Source organism: Seriola aureovittata, chromosome 12, assembly GCF_021018895.1.
Source record: "Seriola aureovittata isolate HTS-2021-v1 ecotype China chromosome 12, ASM2101889v1, whole genome shotgun sequence".
NCBI lineage: Eukaryota > Metazoa > Chordata > Actinopteri > Carangiformes > Carangidae > Seriola > Seriola aureovittata.
This window is the reverse complement of record NC_079375.1, coordinates 18,357,274-18,380,023: the sequence shown is the minus strand read 5'-3', so window position 1 is coordinate 18,380,023 and position 22,750 is coordinate 18,357,274. Positions and strand designations below refer to the sequence as shown.

General features: G+C 42.6%; 1 protein-coding gene across 2 annotated transcripts in view; it reads left to right on the top strand.

Moving 5' to 3' along the window:
* Positions 1-22,750, top strand: part of LOC130179316 (SPRY domain-containing SOCS box protein 4-like) — a 71,795-nt gene that overhangs the window by 23,141 nt on the left and 25,904 nt on the right. Inside the window, exons 2-3 of one of the 2 annotated variants that reach the window (XM_056392216.1) lie at positions 1,700-2,173; positions 10,332-11,304. In XM_056392216.1, coding sequence (XP_056248191.1) covers positions 10,572-11,304 — 733 coding nt within the window. In that variant the 5' untranslated portion in view covers positions 1,700-2,173; positions 10,332-10,571. The remainder of the gene's footprint in view (positions 1-1,699; positions 2,174-10,331; positions 11,305-22,750) is intronic. The other variant, XM_056392217.1, reaches the window with a different exon arrangement.

The following is a 22,750-nucleotide window of genomic DNA, read 5'->3' as shown; positions in this document are numbered from 1 at the left end:
TTTCCCCTTTTCCAACTCTTAGTCTGAATGAGGCCAATTGACCGGCTTGGACGTGTACACACTTTGTGTGTATGTGAACGTTTTTGCTGACTTGCGTGTTTTACTTAACTAAGCAAGTTGCACAGTGCACAAATAAATTTAAATTTGAAGTAAAAGTTCAAAATTTTTGGAAACACGCCTGTTTTCTTTCTTGCACTGAGCTCAATGAGAAAATCTAAGCCAAATTTCTTTTATTTCAAATTTTAATTTGAGGATAAACCCCTTGAGATGTGGCCTCTCATTTTCAGTTTCCTCTTATGTCTGTTATGAATATAGGGCTACAGCCAGTAGACTGTTAGCTTAACTTAGCACAAAGACTGTAAACAGCTAGCCTGGCTCTTTCAAATAACCAAATCCACCTACCTTGCCATCAAACATATCAATATATGTCATCTGTTAAGTTCATATAAAAACTGACGCATAAAAACGACAGTTTGCCGTTTTATTGGGTGTAAGCATCTACATTTTTTAGCTTCATATTTAACGGCAAGATATGCTTACTGTGTGTGTGTGTGTGTGTGTGTGTGTGTGTGTGTGTGTGTGTGTGTGTGTGTGTTAGATGGGCGAGACAGCGTGTCCTCTGACTGCACCAGCTCCTAAGTAAATGCATCCTCTTTGTTAATTGTAGACGTCTGAGAATGATAACGTACTGATAACGTGGGAGGGGAGGGTGTTGTAGAGAGTTTGGTTCCCTGGTTGTTGCAGCAGTCCTGGGAAAAGGAAGTCCATACAGGAAGTGAGCTGGCTGAGCCTCAGTCCTGTGTGAATGCAAACACTTACGTCTGCCGCTGTTTGTGTATGTGTCTGTATGGTATTGTATGACTGTAGTGAAAGAGAGAAAGAAAGCATTTGTTATTCCAAATGCTCTCCTTACTTCCCCTTTCTTTGTGAATGATGTAGCTGCAGGAAAAGGCTGATAAATGAACTTAGTCATCACATCACCTCAGAGCCAAGTTATGCAGTAATGTGCAGATGTGGGCAGATATACTATATGACGACAGGAAAGAACAGAGAGCAGCACAAAACAGTGCAGGTCATCGCCCAGACAGTTGTGGATGTCATGTGTTAATTGCAGAAATACAAAGTGGGGTAAAAGGGACGCTTTGTTCTCTGCGACAATAATCTAACATTGTGGAAAGAGCCATTTCTCACTATCAGTATTTCATCTTTTGAGAGTTTCTACATTTTACTGCATCTGTAGCCTCTGTGGTGTTTCTATTTTTCAACTTTAACCTTACAAACACCCCTGGCACACAAAGGACATGAGAGGCCTTTCGCACCTTGATGCCACATGCTCCACTCGTGCAGCATAAGCGGCACGTGTAGGTGTGTGTGTGTATGTGTGTGTGTCTGTGTGTCTGTGTGTGTCTCTCTTAACAGAGGGGGGAGGGGGGAGCTTGGTTTGGTTGGCTCGGTGTGAGCTCTTTGTAAGTAAGAGGGAGTCAGGAACCGGGTGTTTCTCTCAGCTGCCTGCCGGTCTGGTTGCTGTTGGTAACTTTGCTTGATGAGATCAGAGGGGATCGGCTTTCAGCCCTTCATGTCTCTTTCTCTTTCTCTTCCCCTCTCTCTCTCTCTCTCTCTCTCTCTCTCTCTCTCTCTCTCTCTCTCTCTCTCTCTCTCTCTCTCTCTCTCTCTCTCTCTCTCTCTCTCTCTCTCTCAGTTCGCCCTGGATCTCTCGGAAAGACTGAAGGGGAACTGAAACGGGAGTGGAGCTGAAAGTCTGTTCGGAGCTGTAGTTGTCAGCGGCTGTGACAACACTGTCTTGGAAACACACATTAGAGTTGGAGTGTGTTGGGGGAAGGTGGAGGGGGGGGGGCGAGGAAGAAGTGTTAGCCTCAGGACAGATAAGCTCCAGGGAGGGAAAAGAGGGAGGGAACAAGGGAGGAGTAAGGAGGAGGGAGAGGTGGGTAGCCCTCTGAGGAAAGAGGGAGTCTCTCTCTTTCTGTCTCAGACTGACTTGCGGGCTGCTGGTTTTCTCTTCCTCCTGTCCTCCTGTCCCTTTCCTCGGGCTCTCTCGCTGCCGGCGGCTGGTTGGAGGAGTTCAGCTGTGTTTTGGCTGCCGTCTGGATTTGAACATGGACTCAGGCTGATCAGCTTCACGCAGCGAGACAAGAAGAGTCACTGGAGATTCACTGTAAGCAGCTTGATCTGTTGTGTAGTCTACAAGGTGTAGTGTGTCATTGCCGAAATATGTCTCATCTGAAAGGGATTGTTGCTATTTCAGGAGTGTGTGTGTGTGTGTGTGTTGGTGTGTGTACTTGTGGAAGAAACAGAGCTGTATGTGATACAGTGTGCTTTCTGACAGTTTATACAGTCCTATACAACACATGTTGGTTAAAGTAGCTTTGAGTATGATTAGTTTTTTATTCTGTTTACATTAGACAAGATCAGCCCAAACACTGCTGCTGCTGTTAACCTTTTTACGACACACACTCCTCTCCTGTGGATGCTACTGTGCACTCGGCCTCTCCTCTTCCCTCCCTCTCTCCCTCCTCTTGCCCATCTTCTGTCACCTTTAATTTTCCTAATGGTCTCGAAGCCCCAGCTGGCCAGCTGGGATACCCCTGTGTGTGTTTGTGTGTGTTTGTGTGTGTTTGTGTGTGTGTGTGTGTGTGTGTCTGCTTTTGTTCGGTAGATATAGAGAGAGAGAGTTCTGGGATAAGCTACCCTAGGATTTCCCCCGCTCACATACAATAATAGGATAGATCCGGCTTTCTATTTTTAAACACACTGTTTGTCTATATGTTACAAACACCCCTAAGCTGACGTCTCGCGCCGCGCTGCCTGCAGTAGCTTTTCTCACTGTGTTGTGTTTAGTCTATGGATTGGGGTGGGGAGGGTGTGTTTGTGTGGTCCATCCTGGGATAGAGAGATAGCAGCTCTCCTTTCTGACTTTATCCTTTTGTTTTGTCAGCTGCTGACCTCTGTTTCTCTCTCTCTCTCCATCTCTTCCATTGTTTGTGTTCCCTCTCGCTCTCTTTATTTCACTCAAATCCACACAGCCCTCCTCCACCACAGCCGCTGCCTTTTTATAGTTAGTCCCTTTATTTAAGTAATTGCTCTATTTAGGCGCTCTTTCTAATTTCCTTCCTTCCTTTTTCTTCATTTTCTCCCTTTCTTTGGTTGTAATTTGAGAACACGAGGGAGGTTTCTCGATATCATGCTGTTTGTGTGTGCATGCTTGTGTGGATGTACTTTTCCCTGTCCAATGTCCTGGCACAGCACCCTATGTTCCACTTTGCAAAGAGCAATTTTGGAGAATCCTGTGGTGAGAGAGACAAGTGCTCCAATCATAAAACATGAATGTGTGTGTGTGTGTGTGTGTGTGTGTGTGTGTGTGTGTGTGTGTGTGTGTGTGTGTGTGTGTGTGTGTGTGTGTGTGTGTGTGTGTGTGTGTGTGTGTGTGTGTGATCTCTTGATTATTGCTTGACTAATTGATGAATTGCTTAGTCAATAAAATGTAAGACAATGGAGAAAAATGCAAAGTGATGTCTTCAAATTGCTTTTTTTTCCCCCACACCCCGAATATGTTCAATTTACAATTACACAAAACAGAGAAAAGCAGCAAATGCTCTTTAAGGTTTAGCATTTCTGGCAGCGTCCGTCTGTTGGTTGGTCCACCGCTTTCGCACCAGATGGAAATAGCTCAACAAATATTGAGTAGATTGGTGTTAAATTTTGCAATACATTTAGTCTAATTTCTTGATAAATAAACAATCAGTTAACTTACTGGCAAAGACCAGTAGTTTCACATCTGTAAATTCCTCAACCGCCCACTCTTAAACCATCCTCAAAAATTTTGTCTGAATTTCAGACGTCCTTACATAAAGCTGGAGTTTTAAGAAAAAAAAATCATGAGTTGCGTTTGAATCGTGTGAAACGTTTCATCACACTCTTGTGAAAACGGGTTGGATGTTAAATGAATGATGCAGCAGTGCATCATATTCCGGCAAGCTTCGATTCAGTTTCATTACTGCTGGGGTTGTGAATCTGCCACCTAAATCTACTGCAACTCCAGAGAGCTTTATGGATGGCACTGCCAAGGCCTTCTATATGTGTCTGTGTGTGTGTGTGTGTGTGTATCCATGTATGTGTGAGATTAATAGGTTTTCCGTTAGGCTGTGCTCAATCACTGCAGCACTAATGGTCTTCCCTGAGGGCACCATGGATTTTAAGGTGTCACAGCAGGCATGACAGAAATATAAGAACTTAGGAGCAGACACCGTGCGAGTGTGCATGCGTATACCTTGTGATTTTCAATCTGTCTAAATATAGTGCATTTCATTTTTTAGGCAACTATCAAGTTTCCGTTCCTACAGATGACCAAGGAGAAAAGTTCAAAGAGGGAATTTTACACTGGAATTGAGGGGCAGACAGAAGATGTGGAGGAAGGAACATGATTCATTAGAGGAGGAGGGGGGGGGGGGGGGGGGGGGGGGGGGGGGGGGGGGGGGGGGTGATGACTGGAGTTATTTTGTAAAGAGTTCAGACTGAGTACATGAAAGTGGTGCATCAGGGAAATCTCACCAAAGGCAACCATCAACCTGTGTATAAAGGTCATTTCTTCCACAAGTACACAGTCAATGTCATCTCTGTGAGCGCGGGGGGGGGGGGGGGGGGGGTTGGGGACGTCAGTGAGCACGTTTACTAGGATGCAGCTGCGTGTGAATTTGCTCGTGTTCCGTGTTTTGCAGACTTTGCTCTTCCTGCATGCTGAGCTCGCATTGATTGCCGCATGGTAGACGCTGGGGCATTTGGTGTGGCATTTGATGGCAGGCCTGAGAGACCAATTGATAGAATGTCAGCTCTGCTGTAGTCTCCGTGGATTCACTGGTACAGTAAGGCAGAGAGATGTGCAGAGAGACGGGGACAGAGACAAATGGATAGGGGAATAGGAAAGAAAGTAGAGGAAAAATGAGGGAGAAGAAGGATAGAAAGCTGGTGAAGACGGAGGAGAAAGATGTATGAGGAAACAGTCAAACCTACAAAGAGAGACGGTGATGACAGAGTGGTGATGTCTCCTTACACAACTGCCTAATAAGTCCAGAGATGTCCATATGAGAGCACCACTTCTTCTCATCAGCTGCAAGATAAGTTTGGAGTCTCTGTCTGTATTTTGACATCCTCTTAGGAGCCAGACGGTACAGTTTATGTCTAACTCTGGCATCCTCAGCTACCCAGGGATTCCCTCAGTAGGAATGAATGTCAGCAATGTAGAGAGGATGGTAGTTTGTTTAATCTAGTGGCTACAGCTGCCTGCTATGAAGAGATATAACATAAATGTGTGTATGTGTGTTTGTTGGTGTGCGTGATTGTGATTGCATGTCAGCTCTGTTTTTATACACTGTGGTGCCCAAATGCCCCCCCCCCCCCCCCCCCCCCCCCCCAAAAGTGGAAAGTGGAAGAAGTGGCCACTTTGTGATTCATTTTTTCAGATGTCATAGGAATGAAGCCAAGCTGCTGTAATTTATCATGACAGCTAAGGTTCAAATAAGGTCAGAGTTGTTTGAAATCAGTTATGCAATGGTGGGGATTTACTGGGGTTGCAAAAAGGCAAAAAACAAAACAAAACACAGATGAGCAAAACTTTAATCTGTCAGTTATAATGAGACACATGCAATTAGTTTGGCATTTGCCTGTTCTCAAACTTCAAATGTATTTCCTTGTCATTAGAGTTCCATGACTTTTCATGTTGAATTTCAAGCTTGACCAACATATCAGCCAGTGAGCAATTTTTAAATGAACACAAGTGCCTAACTCTGCACTTACATCAGAATTCACAACGACTGGAATTATTCGAGTTCAGCGACTCTTGACAGGTGAGGCAAAAATTTAATTTTGCACACTGCTGACATATTTTAATGCAGACCCATAGTCATTCCCCAAGAAAAAGACAGATTGCTCAATATTTCAGGAGTAAGCTGCTGAATCTCTTATGTGATAGCCAAAACAGACACGTAAAATGTTTTAGTTGCAGCTTATTAAATATTTCATAGTTCATAGTGTCTTTGCAAATAACTGTTCCTTGTGTCTCAGATTTTTTGGGGGCAAATCATGAAGTGTGGCTGAAACTGAGATCAGCTTTGTTGCAGGTCATAAACTTTTTGTTCTCAGAGGAATTTAAATATTTTACAGCAATAGTTTGACATTTTGGTAAATATACTTATTAGCTTTCTTGAGTTAGATGAGAAGAACGATATCAGTCTTGCATAAAGACCAGACAATGAAGGAAACACATATAGCCTGGCAATATCCAACTAAAGTTCACTAATTAACATGTTTTTTCTCATTTGTTTAACACGTACAAAAATCAAAGTGAAAAAAAAGCTTTTCTTGCCAGGGCTTCCTGAGGGTCTCTGTTGGTTGCCTGGCAACCTTACAGTAACAAGAAAAAGCTAGTCCGGCCAAGAAATCATCCACCTTAAAACAACATTTTGTATTTCAGTTCTTGTTTGGATTATACAAATGAGATATAACATGTTAAATAATAAGCTTTAGAGGTGCTGGTAGGCAGATTTTGTTTCCAGTCTTTATGCTAAGCTAAGGAACTGCTAGCTGGAACCTTTTTTAAAACAGACAGATATGAGTGTGCTATCGATCTTCTTATCTTACTCTTGGCCAGGAAGTGAATAATATGTCTTAACTATTCCTTTGAAATATCTTTGACAGCATTTAACTTTTACATCAACATTTGACCGACTAAACAAAGCCTATTGTCTCCACATACATTATTATTGGTACAAGACAACAGCTGTCTCTGCTGCTGACACTGTGTCTGCAGGTGGCTGGGATGATAACTTGCAGACCAGCTGATCTGGGATGAAAGATGAGCACGCACTCAGACCAGACCAGACATTCATGCATGAACACAGAAACAGGAAGGCTGAATGACTGTGTAGCTATTAGTCCTGACTCTCTGGGGCCTTGTGGGTCTCTGGTTGTCCTTGATCGACCCTCTCAGACACAAACAAGCGATCACACATATACAGTAAATACTACTGTATTCGACAATAGGTGGAAAACTTGACTAACTTCTGTTACTCAGAAGTTCATATTTAGACATTTAGTGCTTTGGGTCCTTTGAGGAACTTGACTGGATTCTTGTGGAAAAGCCCACAGACATCTCTGGTCTGTTCTCTGAGGGTGGTGCAGTATGAGTGAGAGGTTCCTCTGCAGTTTCCTACCCCTGTGTTTGTGTCTGTGTTTGTGTGTGACTTCAAAGCCTGTCTGCCCAGTCAGAGCTCGTTGGAGAGTTTAAAATGAAACACAGTCTGAGGGCAGACACACACACGCACACGCACTGTGTCCTCCTCTTGTACAATGTTACACACACACACACACACACACACATGCACACAAGCCCTTACAAGCTTTTTAGTGACTGGAGCTTGTTAGTAGTTCAGCATGAGAAGCCAGATGAATCCAGCCCACACACCAGGTGCACGCTGCTGTCCGTCTGTCCTCTGTCTGCCTTCTTATCTCATGCTCTTGGACTTTTTGATAAGGCTTCTAGAATAGTTTCTATTTTAATGTAACTTGTTTGAAATTCGCAGTACAGCTGAAACAATTATTCTTTTATGGTAACCGGATAATTACAAACATTCCCCCTTTTCAGCTTTTAAAATTTGAGGAATTCCTGCTTTCCTTTATCTTGTGTGATACAAAGGCTGGTGGTTGCATAAATGAAGTGATCTGAAGAATGTGAAATGTCATTGGGAAAAATTGTGATTTTCTTACATTCTCTAAACCAAATGATTAATCAGTTAATCAAGAAAATAATATTCAGATTGATTACTAATGAAAATAAACATTAGTTGCAGCTCTAAATCATAGCAACGTCTGCATTTTGTATTTATTTAAGTGTGCGTCTTTGCATATGTGTCTCCATACCTGTCTAACCCAGCTGAAAGTGCAGATGAAGGGAGGGGGAACAAGTGCAGTCGGTCCTCACTGAGTTGGCTGCAGAAGAACAGAGAGATGGAGGGAGGGGGAGGTGGAGGGAGGGAGAGTAAACAACAGATGGTGAAAGCATGTTGCCGCTATTCACAGAAGCAAACGCGGCGCCAGCCCACCACCAGCCTCCTGAGAGGTTACTACGCAACGGTGACCGTAGCGACACGGGGTCAGAGGTCAAGTGCCTCCTTGATGGCAGCCTGTGTAATGCCAGATTGTCGTCCTCATGCAGTGCTAGACTGTGCCAGCTGAGAGACACACACACACACACACACACACACACACACACACACACACACACACACACACACACTGAGTTTGTACAGTGTTAAATAGTGTTTTCTTTGGCTGAAGTTTGGCAGTGATGACTCTGGAATCTTCCATGCAGGGTCCACCCTTAACCCACCTGCCAGCCGTGATGACACACACTGAGACAGCTGTCTCTGTGTGTGTGTCTGTGTGTGTGTGCGTGTGTGTGTGTGTGTCCGAGCACTGAACCCTCTCATGCTGAGGAGTGAACTGAGTGGTGGCACACATTGGCTGCCAGCTGCCATGACCTCATTCACGGCGAACGAAAAAGAGAGGGATAATGGAGAAAATGTGAACAGTCAAAATGAGACAGAGGTGTGTGTGTGTTTGTGTTGCAGGGCACAGAAATTTTACACAAAATTACACCATGACCTCACTTTGTGGTGTGGTGGCTGACCGGTTTGGTGGGAATATTTGTGCTTGTGTCGTCAGTATCTGTTTAAAAATAAAAACACTGTACATATTTCTATATTAACTTTACATTTTAGAGAAGGACAAACAGTGGCCTCTGTTTAAGATGCATTTTTTGAAGTGTCTTTACAGCTCAATATTATTGGCTTTCCAGGCTTAAGTAACTGGTTCATGTGTAAATAGAGACAAGAGGTGTAAACAACCATCTGTTTGACTTTTTTTTTTCTTTCTTTTTTACATGTAGGAAGTGCAGTGTTGACACATAAATAAGCTGTGCATCACTCTAATCAAGGTGTTAGACAGTCTTACCAGAAGAAGCGTCAGTTCAGTGAAGATGCATAAAAATAAAGTTTTGTGGCTTGCGGCGGGAAAGGCAGCAGATAAATGAGACATGTAGAGAGTTTCGTCATCCACTTCCCTATCTGCCCGCAGTGTGACTGACTCTTTTCCCGTGAACAGGAAGCACCAGCTGCTGTTCCTGGAAGAGATAACTACGTCATTTAAACCCTCTCAGAACTGTCTGTGTGAAATGATCTTTTTATATGATTATGTAGCTTCATATGGTGTTAAGTAAAATAACAGTAAATATTAGATTATGAGAGCAAATTTAATGAAATTGTATTTTTGAAATTATGAAACTTGAAAAAAAAATAGGCAAAATTAGTATTTTTGCCAAATATAATTTTCGTTGTGTATGTGTAAACTAAAGGAGATGAAAGAAATATTAAAAGACATTTGTTTGAACATGAACTTACATTTTCATCTGTTGTTTTCAACACACTGCCCCCTATAACTCAAGAAACCAAAACTGGAAACAAATCACACAGAAACCGACCAAAAACGAAACTAAAACTTAGGTTCCTGAGTGAGTGCTAAAGGTGTTACACTGAAAATGACATAATGGAAATAACATTCTCAAAATTAAACCACAATATTAACCACGGTAGTTGCTTACTAGAAGTCAGGTTCTTGTGAATCAACATGAGCAGTTTTGTAGGTGGCAGAACAGAAACTGTCTGCTACTGTTAGTCATACTAACACATGTTATCTGTTTATAAAGTGTGATGATAAGGTCAAGTCAAGCTGACTTTTTCAACTCTGTCACACAAATGACTGGAGATAAATAATTACCTGATGTTTTTGTTTTCCTCCTGTTGTGTTTATATTTGTGCAAACTCAGGCAACACTCATTAAAATTACATTAGCTAAATGAGGGAGCGCCAGCTTCAAATCTGGGCAACGTTTCACAACTGGGGAATGTTCGGAGGGCTGCGTGCAAGTGTTGGTATAGGCGCATGAGCTTGTTGGGAGGATGCAGGATGAGTCAGAGGAAATGTGTGTGTGTGTGTCTATTTGTGCTAGTGTGTGTGTGTGTGTCTGTATCATCCTGTTAATTGTTTACTCCCATCAAAGCAAAGCCCCACAAAATCTGTGAAACAAGGAGTTTTGCCAACACTTGCCATCAGTCTCCTCTCTCGCTAACTTCTTTCTTTCTCTTTCAGTCATCATCTCTCCCTTGTTCTTTTTCAAGTTTATTCCTGAGACTGTATTTTGCTGAAAACAAACAATTAGAGGGGTTAATACTTATTTGTTCTTTTCTCTGGACCTTCTCTCTACAGGAGTGGCACCCGCTCTGTCTTTCTGAGGACATTTGTGGCATGAAACCAGATCGCAGACATCTTCCATTCATCACCTCCTCCTTCATCTCCCACCACCACTCTCCAATTAGGAACTTTCTCTCAGCTCCACCGCATTGATGAGGTAACGTCAAGCTTCACGCAGCGCAGCACACACCTGCACTATCACCACCCTCCCCACTTCCTCCCCCTTTTCCTTCTGACAACCCTTCCATCGCAGCCATGGGCCAGAAGATTTCTGGCAGCATTAAATCGGTAGACGGTCGCGGGGAAAGCGGTGGCTCCCCGTCCTACCGGCCCTTGGCTCATCGCCGGCAGCACCCAGAGCTTAGGGGCCCAGATTTCTCCAAACCCCCCAGGCTGGATCTCCTACTGGACATGCCGTGCGCTGGACCCGAGACCCAGCTCCGTCACGCATGGAACCCTGACGACCGCTCGCTCAACATCTTCATCAAAGAGGAAGATAAGTTGACATTTCACCGCCACCCGGTCGCTCAGAGCACGGACTGCATCCGGGGGCGGGTTGGATACACCAGGGGTCTCCATGTGTGGAAGATCCACTGGCCCGCCCGGCAACGAGGCACCCACGCTGTAGTTGGGGTGGCAACCTCAGAGGCTCCGTTACATTCTGTTGGGTACACGGCGTTGGTGGGGTCGGACTGTGAGTCCTGGGGCTGGGATCTGGGACGTAACCGGCTCTACCATGACAGTAAGAACCGGGCCCACAGCTCGCTGCCATCTTACCCTTGTTTCCTGGAGCCGGAGGAGTCATTCACACTGCCGGACTCTCTGCTAGTGATTCTGGACATGGACGAAGGAACTCTGAGCTTCATGGTGGACGGACAGTATCTTGGAGTGGCGTTTAGAGGGCTGAAAGGCAAGAAGCTGTATCCCATTGTCAGCGCTGTGTGGGGACATTGTGAGATATCCATGAAGTACATCAACGGCTTGGATCGTAAGTAACATTTACTACACTAACAAGATACAGGCATGGTTAAGCACAGAAGGAGAGTACTCAAAACTGATATTTCTTTAATTTTATGTTGAGGAAAAGCCAAGATTTTCTTAGTATAACAAAAAATTAATCATATCTGCTGAATGATTTCCAACATGTCAGAGCCACAGTTAGGTGGAGGAGATAATACCAGACCAGGAAACCAACTGTGGTAGTCCAGTCTTATTGTGACATGTCACCACACGTCCAAAGTTGTGGTAAGATTAGAAATTTGTTACGCAATTCTGTAAACTTGGAGATTGTGTATTTGACGCCCTCTCTTTGACAGCAGAATGAGTGAAAGTTAGTGTGACAACAGAACATCCTCGTGTTTTCCGATATTGAAGGTAGTGATCAAAATAGCATGAACTGCAAAGTTGATGTGGGAGTTAAACTGCTCACTGGGTGTTGACATCTTTTAGCGTGTGGCCAGTTATTTATGGAAATATTCTCTTTGCCGTTGTGTTCTTTCAAGCCGAACAGCAAAGATGTGGAAAAAAGTCCTTCGTCATTGTGAAGCCATTGAGACTTTTCTTCTTAGTTCATTTGTAAAGGGAAGTTGATTATAACACTAATACTTTGGAGCTACAGGACTCATTACTGAGTCTGATTTTACTGTTATTACTGGGGAGTTCTTGAGCAAGGCACCTGAGGTAATTATTTTCTCATATGGCCGTTACAGGTATCAACACTGTAATTTGAGCTGTTTCAATTACAGGTTTTCTGTTCTGTTCAGTTTGTTCGGCACTACATAGTCAGACATTGAACATTACGTCTCGCTATGGAACTGTATCCAGAGGTTGTTGTGTCTACGTAAACCAGCTGTGCATTACAGTGGATATGAGAGGGAGAGGAGTTCAGAGAGAGCAGTTTGGATATTATTCTGCATGCTTTGGGTTTAGGTATTTGAATATGGCTTGCCTTGTTCTCAGGAGACTCTGGATTATGTTCCGATACTCCCACTGTCTGGTTACGTGAGTGCGTTGTGAGAGAAGAGACAGGCTTCTCCTCCCCTCTCTGTCTAAACAGTGACTCTTTGAAGAGCTTGTTAGAAGATATCTTAGACACACATCACGGACACCTACACACATGGACACACACCTGCCAGGAAGGGAAAGTGTGTGTTATGAAAACATGGCTTATGATCTGACTCGGGCCATCTCCCTCCCCCTCTGTTTGCAGAACCCCATGGGTGTTATTTGATATCACAACAGGGTGTGTTTTTGTCTGTTATCCGGCAGAAAACTGAGAGGAAACCCATCTCTCTCTGTTTGTTGCGTCTGATTTCTCCCTTTACCAAATCGCCTCAAACTTATCTTTTGTTCCTTAAAAGTTCTTATAAAGTTCTCAGCTCTCATGAGTCAGCGTGACATTAAGAACCTGTTTTTTTTAACCATAAGAGGAGGTCATGTGCCTCATCCCAGGTCAGCTACAAAATGAATCAGAATGAAAACCAAAAAAACACTTGGCTGCATTTTAAAACTTGAATTTCTTAACCTCTGCCTGCCTGCATGTGAGATGTTTGGTGATCTCTACACTCAGGCTTAGTTCAAAGTACATACTTGGGCTGTTGAAAGCACCTCACTTCAGCCATTTTCCATTTATAGAGCCATGCGCTGGATTTCACGGTGAGTGATGGGCCACCTAGGAGAATATGGAGAATATTGAGTCTCCTCAATGCCCCCGTTTCTACAAGCATATAGACTTCATGCTGTGAAATGAGGTTTGATGGTTGAAAATGTGCAAAGCTTAATGCAGGGGGGAGAGTGAAGGTTGAAAGGCTCATCCTAATAGGTGTATCTGAAGGGGAAACGATGGAGTGTGTGGAGAAAAGGAAGCAACCAGGGATATCTGTGTATGTATGAGAAACAGACAGACACAGAGGCAGCAAGAAAAATAAAAAAAATGATCAAAATACCAAACCTGGTCGCACAAGAAAGTGGCACAGTGACGTTAATCTGCGTGTCTATTTGGTCCTTGGGGTTTGATGTCATAGGGATTAATTGCAAGGCTGCTAGGTGATTTCCTGTTGCTGCTGAGCTAACCGCTAACACATTTGCAAACCAGAAACTTTCCAGCACCTGCCAATCGCAGTAACTTTACATAGTTTACTTAAAAACATATTTTTAATCATCATTTCCTATCTAACCTACTGCCCACAAACAGCTCTTCTGCTGTGGAACAGTTTATACTCTATATTACACTCTACTATAAATAAAAAAGTGGAAGGTTAAACTCAGCTAATAAGCCACGATAGCTTCCTCTCTTTTGGAATCCTCTGGCTTTCTGTTCCCCGTCAAAGGTCAGCGCTGTCGAGACGGGCTGCTGTTGGTCCACCAGAGTAAATTCACACTTTTTCACTTACTTCACCTGAATGAACTGATTTCACCGCGCAATGTTGCAGTCTTAAACAGTGATCTTATGAGACTTTAAAACTGTTGTCTCCTGTTAGAAATTACCGTCTAAGCACACTTTATTATGCAACTAAGCTTTCCAAAACTCATAAACAGAATAAATAAAATCATGTGTGTATGTGTGTGCAAGCAGATGGAGACAAAGGCTTTATTTGGAAGCAGGCCTCTTGTAGGGGAAATCCACATGGACCACCAAATCTAAAACAATGCTTTTGCTTTCTCATTCCATTTACACATAAGCACATTCATAACTGAGAGGTCTTTTGGGGTTATTAGTGCTCCAGTCGTTGCTCTGAGTCTGACACAATGACTGCGGTGAGAGTAATATCTCAAGATTTCATTCAGAGGTGAGGTAAACAGCCTGGAGCGTGTTCTCTGTGTTGCAGAGTAGGCAAACAGGGTATGATTACAGTCTGTGTGGCGGCTTCTTTCAATATCAGTTTTGAATTGAATCGGCTTGTCTGCCCCGCAGATGACTCGGGATAGTGGGAATGAAGTCATAATTGCTGCCTGCCTGTGAGTGTGTGAATGGGTATGAGTGGTAAATCAGATATATGCGGTCAGCTGGTTTACAGACGTCGTATCATATAGCTGTCTTTTGCTGCCTTTTTTCTCTCCCTCCCACAGTAATTGCTTAGTGTATCATTTGTGAAATGTGTGTGAGCCTCAATAAGTATAATGTGTAAATCTGTTCTGTGTGTTTGTGAGCGTGTGTGTGTCTGGTCGTGAAAAATCCTCGGGGTAGTTCGGTAATGATTTTATGTAATATGCCTTTCCTATGAGAAGCGACTATTGGATTGTTTGTGAATTATTGTTGTGAGGGGAAACAACACGACTGCAGGGTATTAAAAAGAGATTTATAGGCGCGGCTTCTCCTCGCCACAAACTGTTTGTTTTTCTCATCACTCCGGGCTCAGGCCTCGCTGCACAACGGGCAGTTGATCATCACTTTGCTCCACCTTAGATCATCGCTCCCATTCCTGCAGTTAACACAGCACACACCAGTGAGACATAAAGCCAACAGCACTCCAGCCCCGTGGTAGTTTTGGGAAGATAACCCAAAGCAATCAGGGTCAGATAAGTAGGTGTAATAAGCACTAATGCAAATAAATGCTGAGCGAGGTTCAGACTGCATTACACTGTAAATGTGATGTAAATTATTCATCCTTCCAGTGCTGTGACTTCAAAGAATTTCTCCTCTTCCATCTTGGAGTGAACAGATCCCTGTTCGCCAGATAGAGGATAGCTCACTTAGTTGTTGTTACACGTGTAACAAATTTATTTTGATATCTGGAAGCACGGTCTCATCTGCTTCTGTCTAATGTATATATGTGCATATTCTCTCTCTCTCTCTCTCTCTCTCTCTCTCTCTCTCTCTCTCTCAAACACACACACACACACACACACACACACACACACACACACACTCAGCTCTGTATTCTCTCATGTCCTGTCTCTGTAATTGTACCAATTAGCGGTGCTTTGATTTGCTACAATGGGAGCTGTCCTAGCTTCAGCCCTGATGTGTGCCACTTCGTCTCTTTCACTTTCTCTTCCTCTCTCGTCTCTTTGTACTCGAGCGCACATCACACCAAACTCCACTGCACAATCTGGCAGTTTAATGTTGCCTTCCTTATCAGCTACTATACAAGCCACCCAGAACTTAATTTCAGACCTTTTTCTGAATCATTACAACTCTCTGTTGGCCACATATCACTGTTATCATGTGAAAACCTTATAAATCCAATTTAGGGGGCTGGTTTTAACATGAGTTGAAGGATTACAAAGTAGTTTTTTTCTAAACTCTGGTGGTGAAGCAAATGTCAGCACTGTTTTTCCCAGTTGCTGAAAAGGTTACATTAAATGTTCTTTATCCAACAGCTGTGAAATGATTCACCAGAACAAATCAGTTTCAGCCCCTGACAGTTCAGCTGACCAGATGACAGGACCAATCAATGCTGTCTCAGAGACGGTTAAAGCAGCAAAGAGAGGAGAAAACAATGTGGAAGAGGGAAGTTGGGTTGAAAAGAGGGGGAAGACAAGTAAGAGGGATGACAGAGTGACAGAATGGAAGAAAAACAGGCAGAGAGAGTTGCAGCAGTGAGAATAAGTAGAAGCAGGGTAAGATCTAAAAGTGGCAGTGAACATACTGAAGTTTTATGAGGAGAGGGATGGAGCCAGAATACAAAGGCGGTAAGAGGGAGTGTTTGAACAATAAGGACTGAAAGTAGAGAGCTAGCAGAGTTTCACAGTTGTGTGGGACGATGTGAATGAGGCAGCGTGACACTGACACTCAGCTGATCAGCTTCCTGAGTTGACTTATGAAGGGAAATTGTCATATTTTCAACAACAACAAAAAAAAAAAGTTTCAAAACTGCACTGCAGCACACCCACATCCCCGCACCATCCCCTATGGCTTTTATGTTTTAACTGCGCTGTGTGAAAAATGACTAACACACATAAAGTCGCCGGACTTCCAAGTGTGCCGACAGAAACGTGACATATGCAACGTGACATGCAGACACAAATACTAACACTGAGTTTTCACAGGCAGGGATTAATTCATACTCCGTACTTAAAATCACAACTACCAGCTCGTTCGGGCGTCACATTCCAGCAGTTCTGTCAACGAGAAGTGACCCACTTTTTTGTTTTTTCTCCTGTAAGCCAGCCTCTGACCTCCCTCCCTCTTCCCTACTGTTTAGTCTGCGTCACATGAGCTTACACACTCCAGGTCAGACCTAAACCAGCTGCTGCTGCTGCTGCCGCCGCTGCTGCATGCACCCACCCATTCACCAAAACTACAGAACACTGACATCCATTCATGACCAGCTTGTTTACGTGAAAGCCATGGCACCCGGAGGCACTATGCTTTAGTTCACTTCAGTATAGAATCTTTCCCTCTAGAACATATACAATTGTACCTGTACAGGTAAGGTCTGGTAACATGCTGTCACAACAAGTTATGTTGTTATCATTAAGATTTCAGTGTTGTGTTAAGACAACAGAAAAGCAGCTGGTATTTGTTTACAGCCAAACAGAAGTAGGGAGTTTGAACCCAGGGCAGGAATGGCACTATTGATGAAACCTACTATATAGAAAGATAATGACAAAAGTAGATGCATTGAATGGATATTTCAGAGAATAATGACCATGAATACTATCAAAAATAGGATATGTTTGAGAATGCCCTGACCAGTGGTCCATTTTATTACTGCAGACATTATTTTGCATTAGCATACTTTCTTCTTACCGACGTGTCAGAATAAAAGTTTGGTAAAGTTAATGTCTTCATTGTTGGGTTTTTGGAGTTATCTGATATTGAAATATCTGAGGTTAGTTCTTTCTGGGTTTGTTGCTCTTGCTGACCCGATATATCAGCTTACCAATGCATTACAAATATTCATCTTTTCTACAATTTCTATAATGATTAGTGTAGTTTTTCTTCTCAATGGGAATTTGGGGATAAATCTCAAGCAAACATTTGCTCAGTTGCCCCATTGACATGTTAAGTCATGTAAATATTTTTGGTTTTATCTGCGGAGGCTTTGAGATATTCATCTCTCAGACCTCTGCCGCCACTGTGCTACAACGAAGGTGAAAAAATTAAATTTGTGCTGCTCAAAGCACTGAAAAATGACATTAGGAAAACTCCACAGCAACATGTCCTTCCAGAAACAACTCTGTTACTGCTTTCTACAGAAGAAATAGTTCCAAATAAAACTGTCTACAGGGAAGTCAGTAAATTATCCTGTATTACTGTTTCTGGGAAAATGCTTTGCTGTTGAGATTTTCAAAGTAATTTTTCAGTTTATGAAATTCCTGTACCGCAGCGCATAATATCTAAACGTGTATGTTTAGACGCCACTTGTGGTGAGAAAAAAGATGTTTTAATTTGGTCAAACTGATCCTTTAATAGCGGTTTTGTCCTCAAGGTTAGTTCCAGTTCAGTTCTGCTTGGTTTTTGCTGTTGAGTTTCACTTTGTTCCATTACAGGTTGGTCAGTGTTTGAATTATAAATCTTCCTGCTGGACGCTGTGACTCAGCTTTGTAGTGGCAGCCTGGCAGTTAGCAAGCTAGAGTTTCACACTAACTGCTGGCTGTTTGATATGTGGGTCAGTGGGGTAGTCCTTTAGCTTAACTTAGCTGCTAGCCTCAGGCGTAATGGCTTGCACTCTGCTTTTTTATGCTTCTCTGATTTGTCTCCCTCGGCTTTTCACTGTCACATGTGCATGCTCGCCTCTCTTTGGGCTGCTTTCTTACTCTTTCATGTTCATTCCCTTGAAGTGTTGCGCATTTAGACAAGCAGCTCCTCATGAGAGCCCACGCACACAAAGACAGATATGTACTGTGTGATTTTCTTATATTACCCAGCCCTGATCTTGAATGCCTTGAACACACACGTCTAATTCATTTGAGTTCAGGTTGCATTGATGATTTTGAAAAACACAAACTCCAGCCAATTTATTTCTTCCCCTAAATCGAGAGAGCACTTGATGTTTGCACCTGCACTATAAACCACACCAAGCACTTTACAGATGCTAATTGTGCTAATGTTTATAGTGGCTATTTTACGGTGCCTCTGCAGTTATTTAACAGCTTCAGTAAAATGTCTGAGTTGAATTTACATCAACAAATATTCCCCTCAAATTTAATGTCCTTGTTGGATGGAAGCCTCTTTCTTTGCAACCGTTTTCTACAGCATTGCTCTTGACACAGTGTTAAAAAAAAATGTCTGTGACTGGCTGTTCCGAACCTGCACTACAACATTATGTGTCACAGAAAAGACTTCTCAGATGTATGTTTCGAAAGTGCCGCATGTTTCCTTCATCATCCTCTGCTTTGAGATCTAAACACCCTCAGCTCCAGCCGGCAACAGTGGTGTCATGTCAGTGCACTCAAAATCAAATATTTAACAGCAGAGACGAACAGAGAAGAGGGGAAAAGAGGCAAAAAAGAGCTTAAGAAATAAAACAAGACAGAAAGGAAAGAGTAGGAGACGATTGGAGAAGTTGGTGACACGCGAGAGGAGAAAGACAGAGTATCATGTGAAACAGAAAGCCTGAAAAGTCAAGAGAGTGCTTTTCATACGCTGTCTAGTGTAAGAGGTTTCAGAAAATCAGAAAGATGTCTACTGCAAAAAGTGGGGTTGAATAAAGGAACAATAGTGAGCAAAGAGAAAAAGCGACCACAATGGAGAGACTGTGAAAAGATGATTCAACCAAAATATACGGACAATGAGTCAGAGGTAGCAGTGAGACATGAGATCGTGATCACAGAGTGGCAGCCAGGATGAAGAGTGACAGAGACGGGATGAAAAAAGACAAATAAAAGAAAGACGAGGTGTAAAGAGTGAGCGAGGGACAAATTGAAAATCGTGTGAAGCGACTGGTGTCGCTGCTGTGGGAGATCACCTGAAGTGATAGGTGATGGAGGACTGAAGGAGGAGGGGGCTGCTCAGAGAGGAGTGAGGCAGGGGAGAAACTGGGTGCTCATGATGGGCTGCAGAGCAAAACATGGACTGACTGGTGAAGGTTAGAGTGCTGGAATATGATTTATTGTTTTAGATACACATTCACACACTAATAGAGTGTAATTCCTGCAACGCACTACAATGAGTAAAATGTTAACAGTATGAATGGAGGGGGTGGATTATTACTATCTTAATGTCAGAGGATTATTTTGACGCCGATCTTTAATTCAAAGGCTTTGGAGAAAGTTTGGAGTACCCTCTCCTGAAAGTCTCCTTAAATAGAAATAGCTGATGACCTTGCCAGGACAAGCGGTTCTTATTCTGCCAGACCTGCCGTTAAGTGGTGCCTCAGCCAGAGTTGACATTTCACTTTAATTGATCATCCTCAGCCCTGAGTGTGTATTACAGGTGCAACACTGACCTGCTTCAGCTCCCAAACCTCAGACTGATTCCCAGATTGTGATTAAGTGAAGTTTGAAGAGACATGGTTTGGGATTGATTTTGCTCTTGGATGAACTAAACCACTTCCCTAAAGGAAGGTTAGAAATACTTTGGGAATCTGCTGTTTATTGCCAGTGATTTCGTGGCTGGACGCTACTGCCTTTTTTGTTATCACTCTTTTTTTTTCTGCTTCTATTGTTTTATCTGTTTTCTACTCTTTGATTCCATCACATTAATGGCCTTTTATTGATCCATGAGCACCCTGAGGCCAGAGCTGCATGTGCACCTGCTCTCACTAATGAGCACTAACACAGGTGTCTGGCATTAATCTTCTTTAATTTACTGCAGGGCATAATGTCAATAACAAATTAATGAAAACATTTTTTATATTAATCTCTGAAAACCACTTTTTAAACCAGGATGATTTATTTCTTGATTCACTCCTGATTTAATTTACATCAGGCACAGGAAACCAGTGGCATTGTAACAATAATGATTTGCTGTCTCTATAGCAACCTGACTGCCAACACCTTCACCTGAGCACCTCACAGATATTAAAAGCTCGGTGCTGGAGGCTTTTGTACAACACAAAGACAATATATTTAGAAATGTGTTATTTGGTCCCTCTTCCCTCACTACTAATGAACTCGGCAACCTTTCTCCAATGTAAAGGGAGGGGTCAGGGATGAGTTATGGAATAAGCAGCCTCAAGTTTGATGAGCAGTTAACCAGGGTTCTTGTACTGACTTGCTCATTGCACACATTCTTAGGAAAGTGCTCAGTGATGTGTTCCACTAATATTCTCATGTAGTTGTTTTGTACATTACTCGGTGTAATGAAATATTTTTGTTTTCATGTGTTTGTCTTTTACATACTTTTGATGCAGTTAGTTATAATAGCTATTTCACTCTCCATTGGAGTTACTCAAATCTCAGAACAAGTGCATTACATTATCTCTATTTTTGTGTTTGTGGTTCAGTAGTTCATCTTCAACTGAAAATGCTAAATTGTCTCTTAAACATTGCTGCTCTTTATATTGAATGCAGACTAACCAGTGTCTCATTCTACTGCACACATAAGCTCATATGCAAGATTCTGGTCTCTGTTATTCTTTCTGATGAAAATCAAGTTTTTAACCTTGTTAAAATGTTTGAATTATGTTTTTTTTTTAATAAAATATAGTCAGTACCAGGGATTCATACATCACATACCTAAGGAACCAATCCTGTCAACTTGTGGGTACTGGGGGGGGCGGGCAAAATACACCCAAAACCTTGTCATTACGGAGGGCGAGAGTTTGCATTAGCACAACCACTAACATTGTGTCAGCCACAGCCAGTTGCGAGCTGACAAACATAATAAACCAATTAAAGATGCTAACAATACGCTAACCATTCCTATATGTCGGCTAGTCGCCGATTTCAGTCACAACAGACACCTCATCTGAGCCTCGGTCTGACCTACACTCAAACTCGTGGATGAATCTCTTCCATGTTTCCTCTAATGCTAACCATCTTGAAGGTTCTGCTCTTTCAACTTTCAGCCTGACGTGAGCAGTGGTGGTGGGCAGGGCACAAGGCCTGATCCAGGTTTCTCAATGAGGAAATAAGCGTAGATGTGCTTCCGACCCCAGTTTTCCATTTCTTTTCACTTTTAACGTGGGAAAACTATGTTAAACAAAATATTAATCGTAGTTTTAGTTTAAAACATGTCTGAAGAGGAACTTTAAATAAGCACAGTAACATAGGTTTCTAGAACAATAATTGTGTTATGTTACAGCAGATGATTTTTAAGCTCATCTTTCTCCAACAATATTCAGTGTGAAATATGATGCAATAAACATTTTAACTTTAGACAACATTCATATATTCCTTTGCAACCACAGAGCTCATTAGATAGGCTTTTGTGTATAGTATATGCATTTGTTTCTCCATGCCAAACCTGCTATAACTCTCCAAGGAGTCCATGTGCAACACCAAATCTACTGTTTGCTTTCTTGCCAGGCTGTATAGTGCCAGGCCTGCTAGCTTAGTTACCAACTGTCAAGTGAATATTTTTACCCCAAATTATTTATTGTTGAGTAAAAAAAAAAACATGAAAACTTGAGAAACAGGCCTGCAGGGCAAAAACTGAAGTATTTCTACATTGCATAATTTTTTCAGTTGATGTAAGCAGTAATTGCATAATTTCCATTTATCCTCTCTATTTATTATTTGTATTAACATAATAGTATGAAAACATTGCTACAAAGACAGGAGAAAAGGAGGGATGGATGGAGATGGAGGATAGTGTGGGATAAACAAGTAGAGATTTAGAGGAAATGACTGATCCGCTCAGGTTAAGAGTATGAATGGATAAAAATGGACTGAAAGGCCTCTGTGGGAGACGAAGACAGAGAGAAAGCATAAAATCCTGAATTCTGGTGCTTTCTCGGGGGTAGTCACATACCTGAGAGACCTGACAGTTTAACAATTCCCTACCGTTCTGCCTGTACAGTATGAGTGTTAAAAGCTCTGCTATTAGTTGTGTTAGTTTTGTGTAAAGCAGTAATGGCCCTGTGCCTTGGGAGAGACAGAGAAAATGAGGGACAGAGTGAACTACTGCAGAAAGAAACCCAGAGTGATTTCACACCTGATTATCGTCCCATTTACCCCGCCTCTCTGTCAGGACCGATCCATTTCCTCTAATCTGTTCCACCCAGTGTTCGGATGTGTCTGTGTGTCATACATAAGTGCTGGTGGAGAAATATTGCATTTACTGTATTGGGACATTACCTCTGCCAGTCTGTTTGAGAATCATTTTAATGCAATTAATTTCCAAAAATACACTGAACACATCAGTAAAAACCTTTTTTGATGGATCCGTTTTGCTTCACAGTCTGTTACGCATCACAGCACCAGCCACTTTAGATTCAAAGAAATTTATGCGAGGAAGGAAAGCCGCGCAGCTGAATCAGTTTTGAAAGCAGTCGCTTTTTACAAACCCATAAATCCCACGTTTAGCGCCGCCACAGACTAGACTATGAGTGTGAGCCATGCTTTTCCCAGACATAAGTGCCCTCTTTGGATGAAGGTTGTTA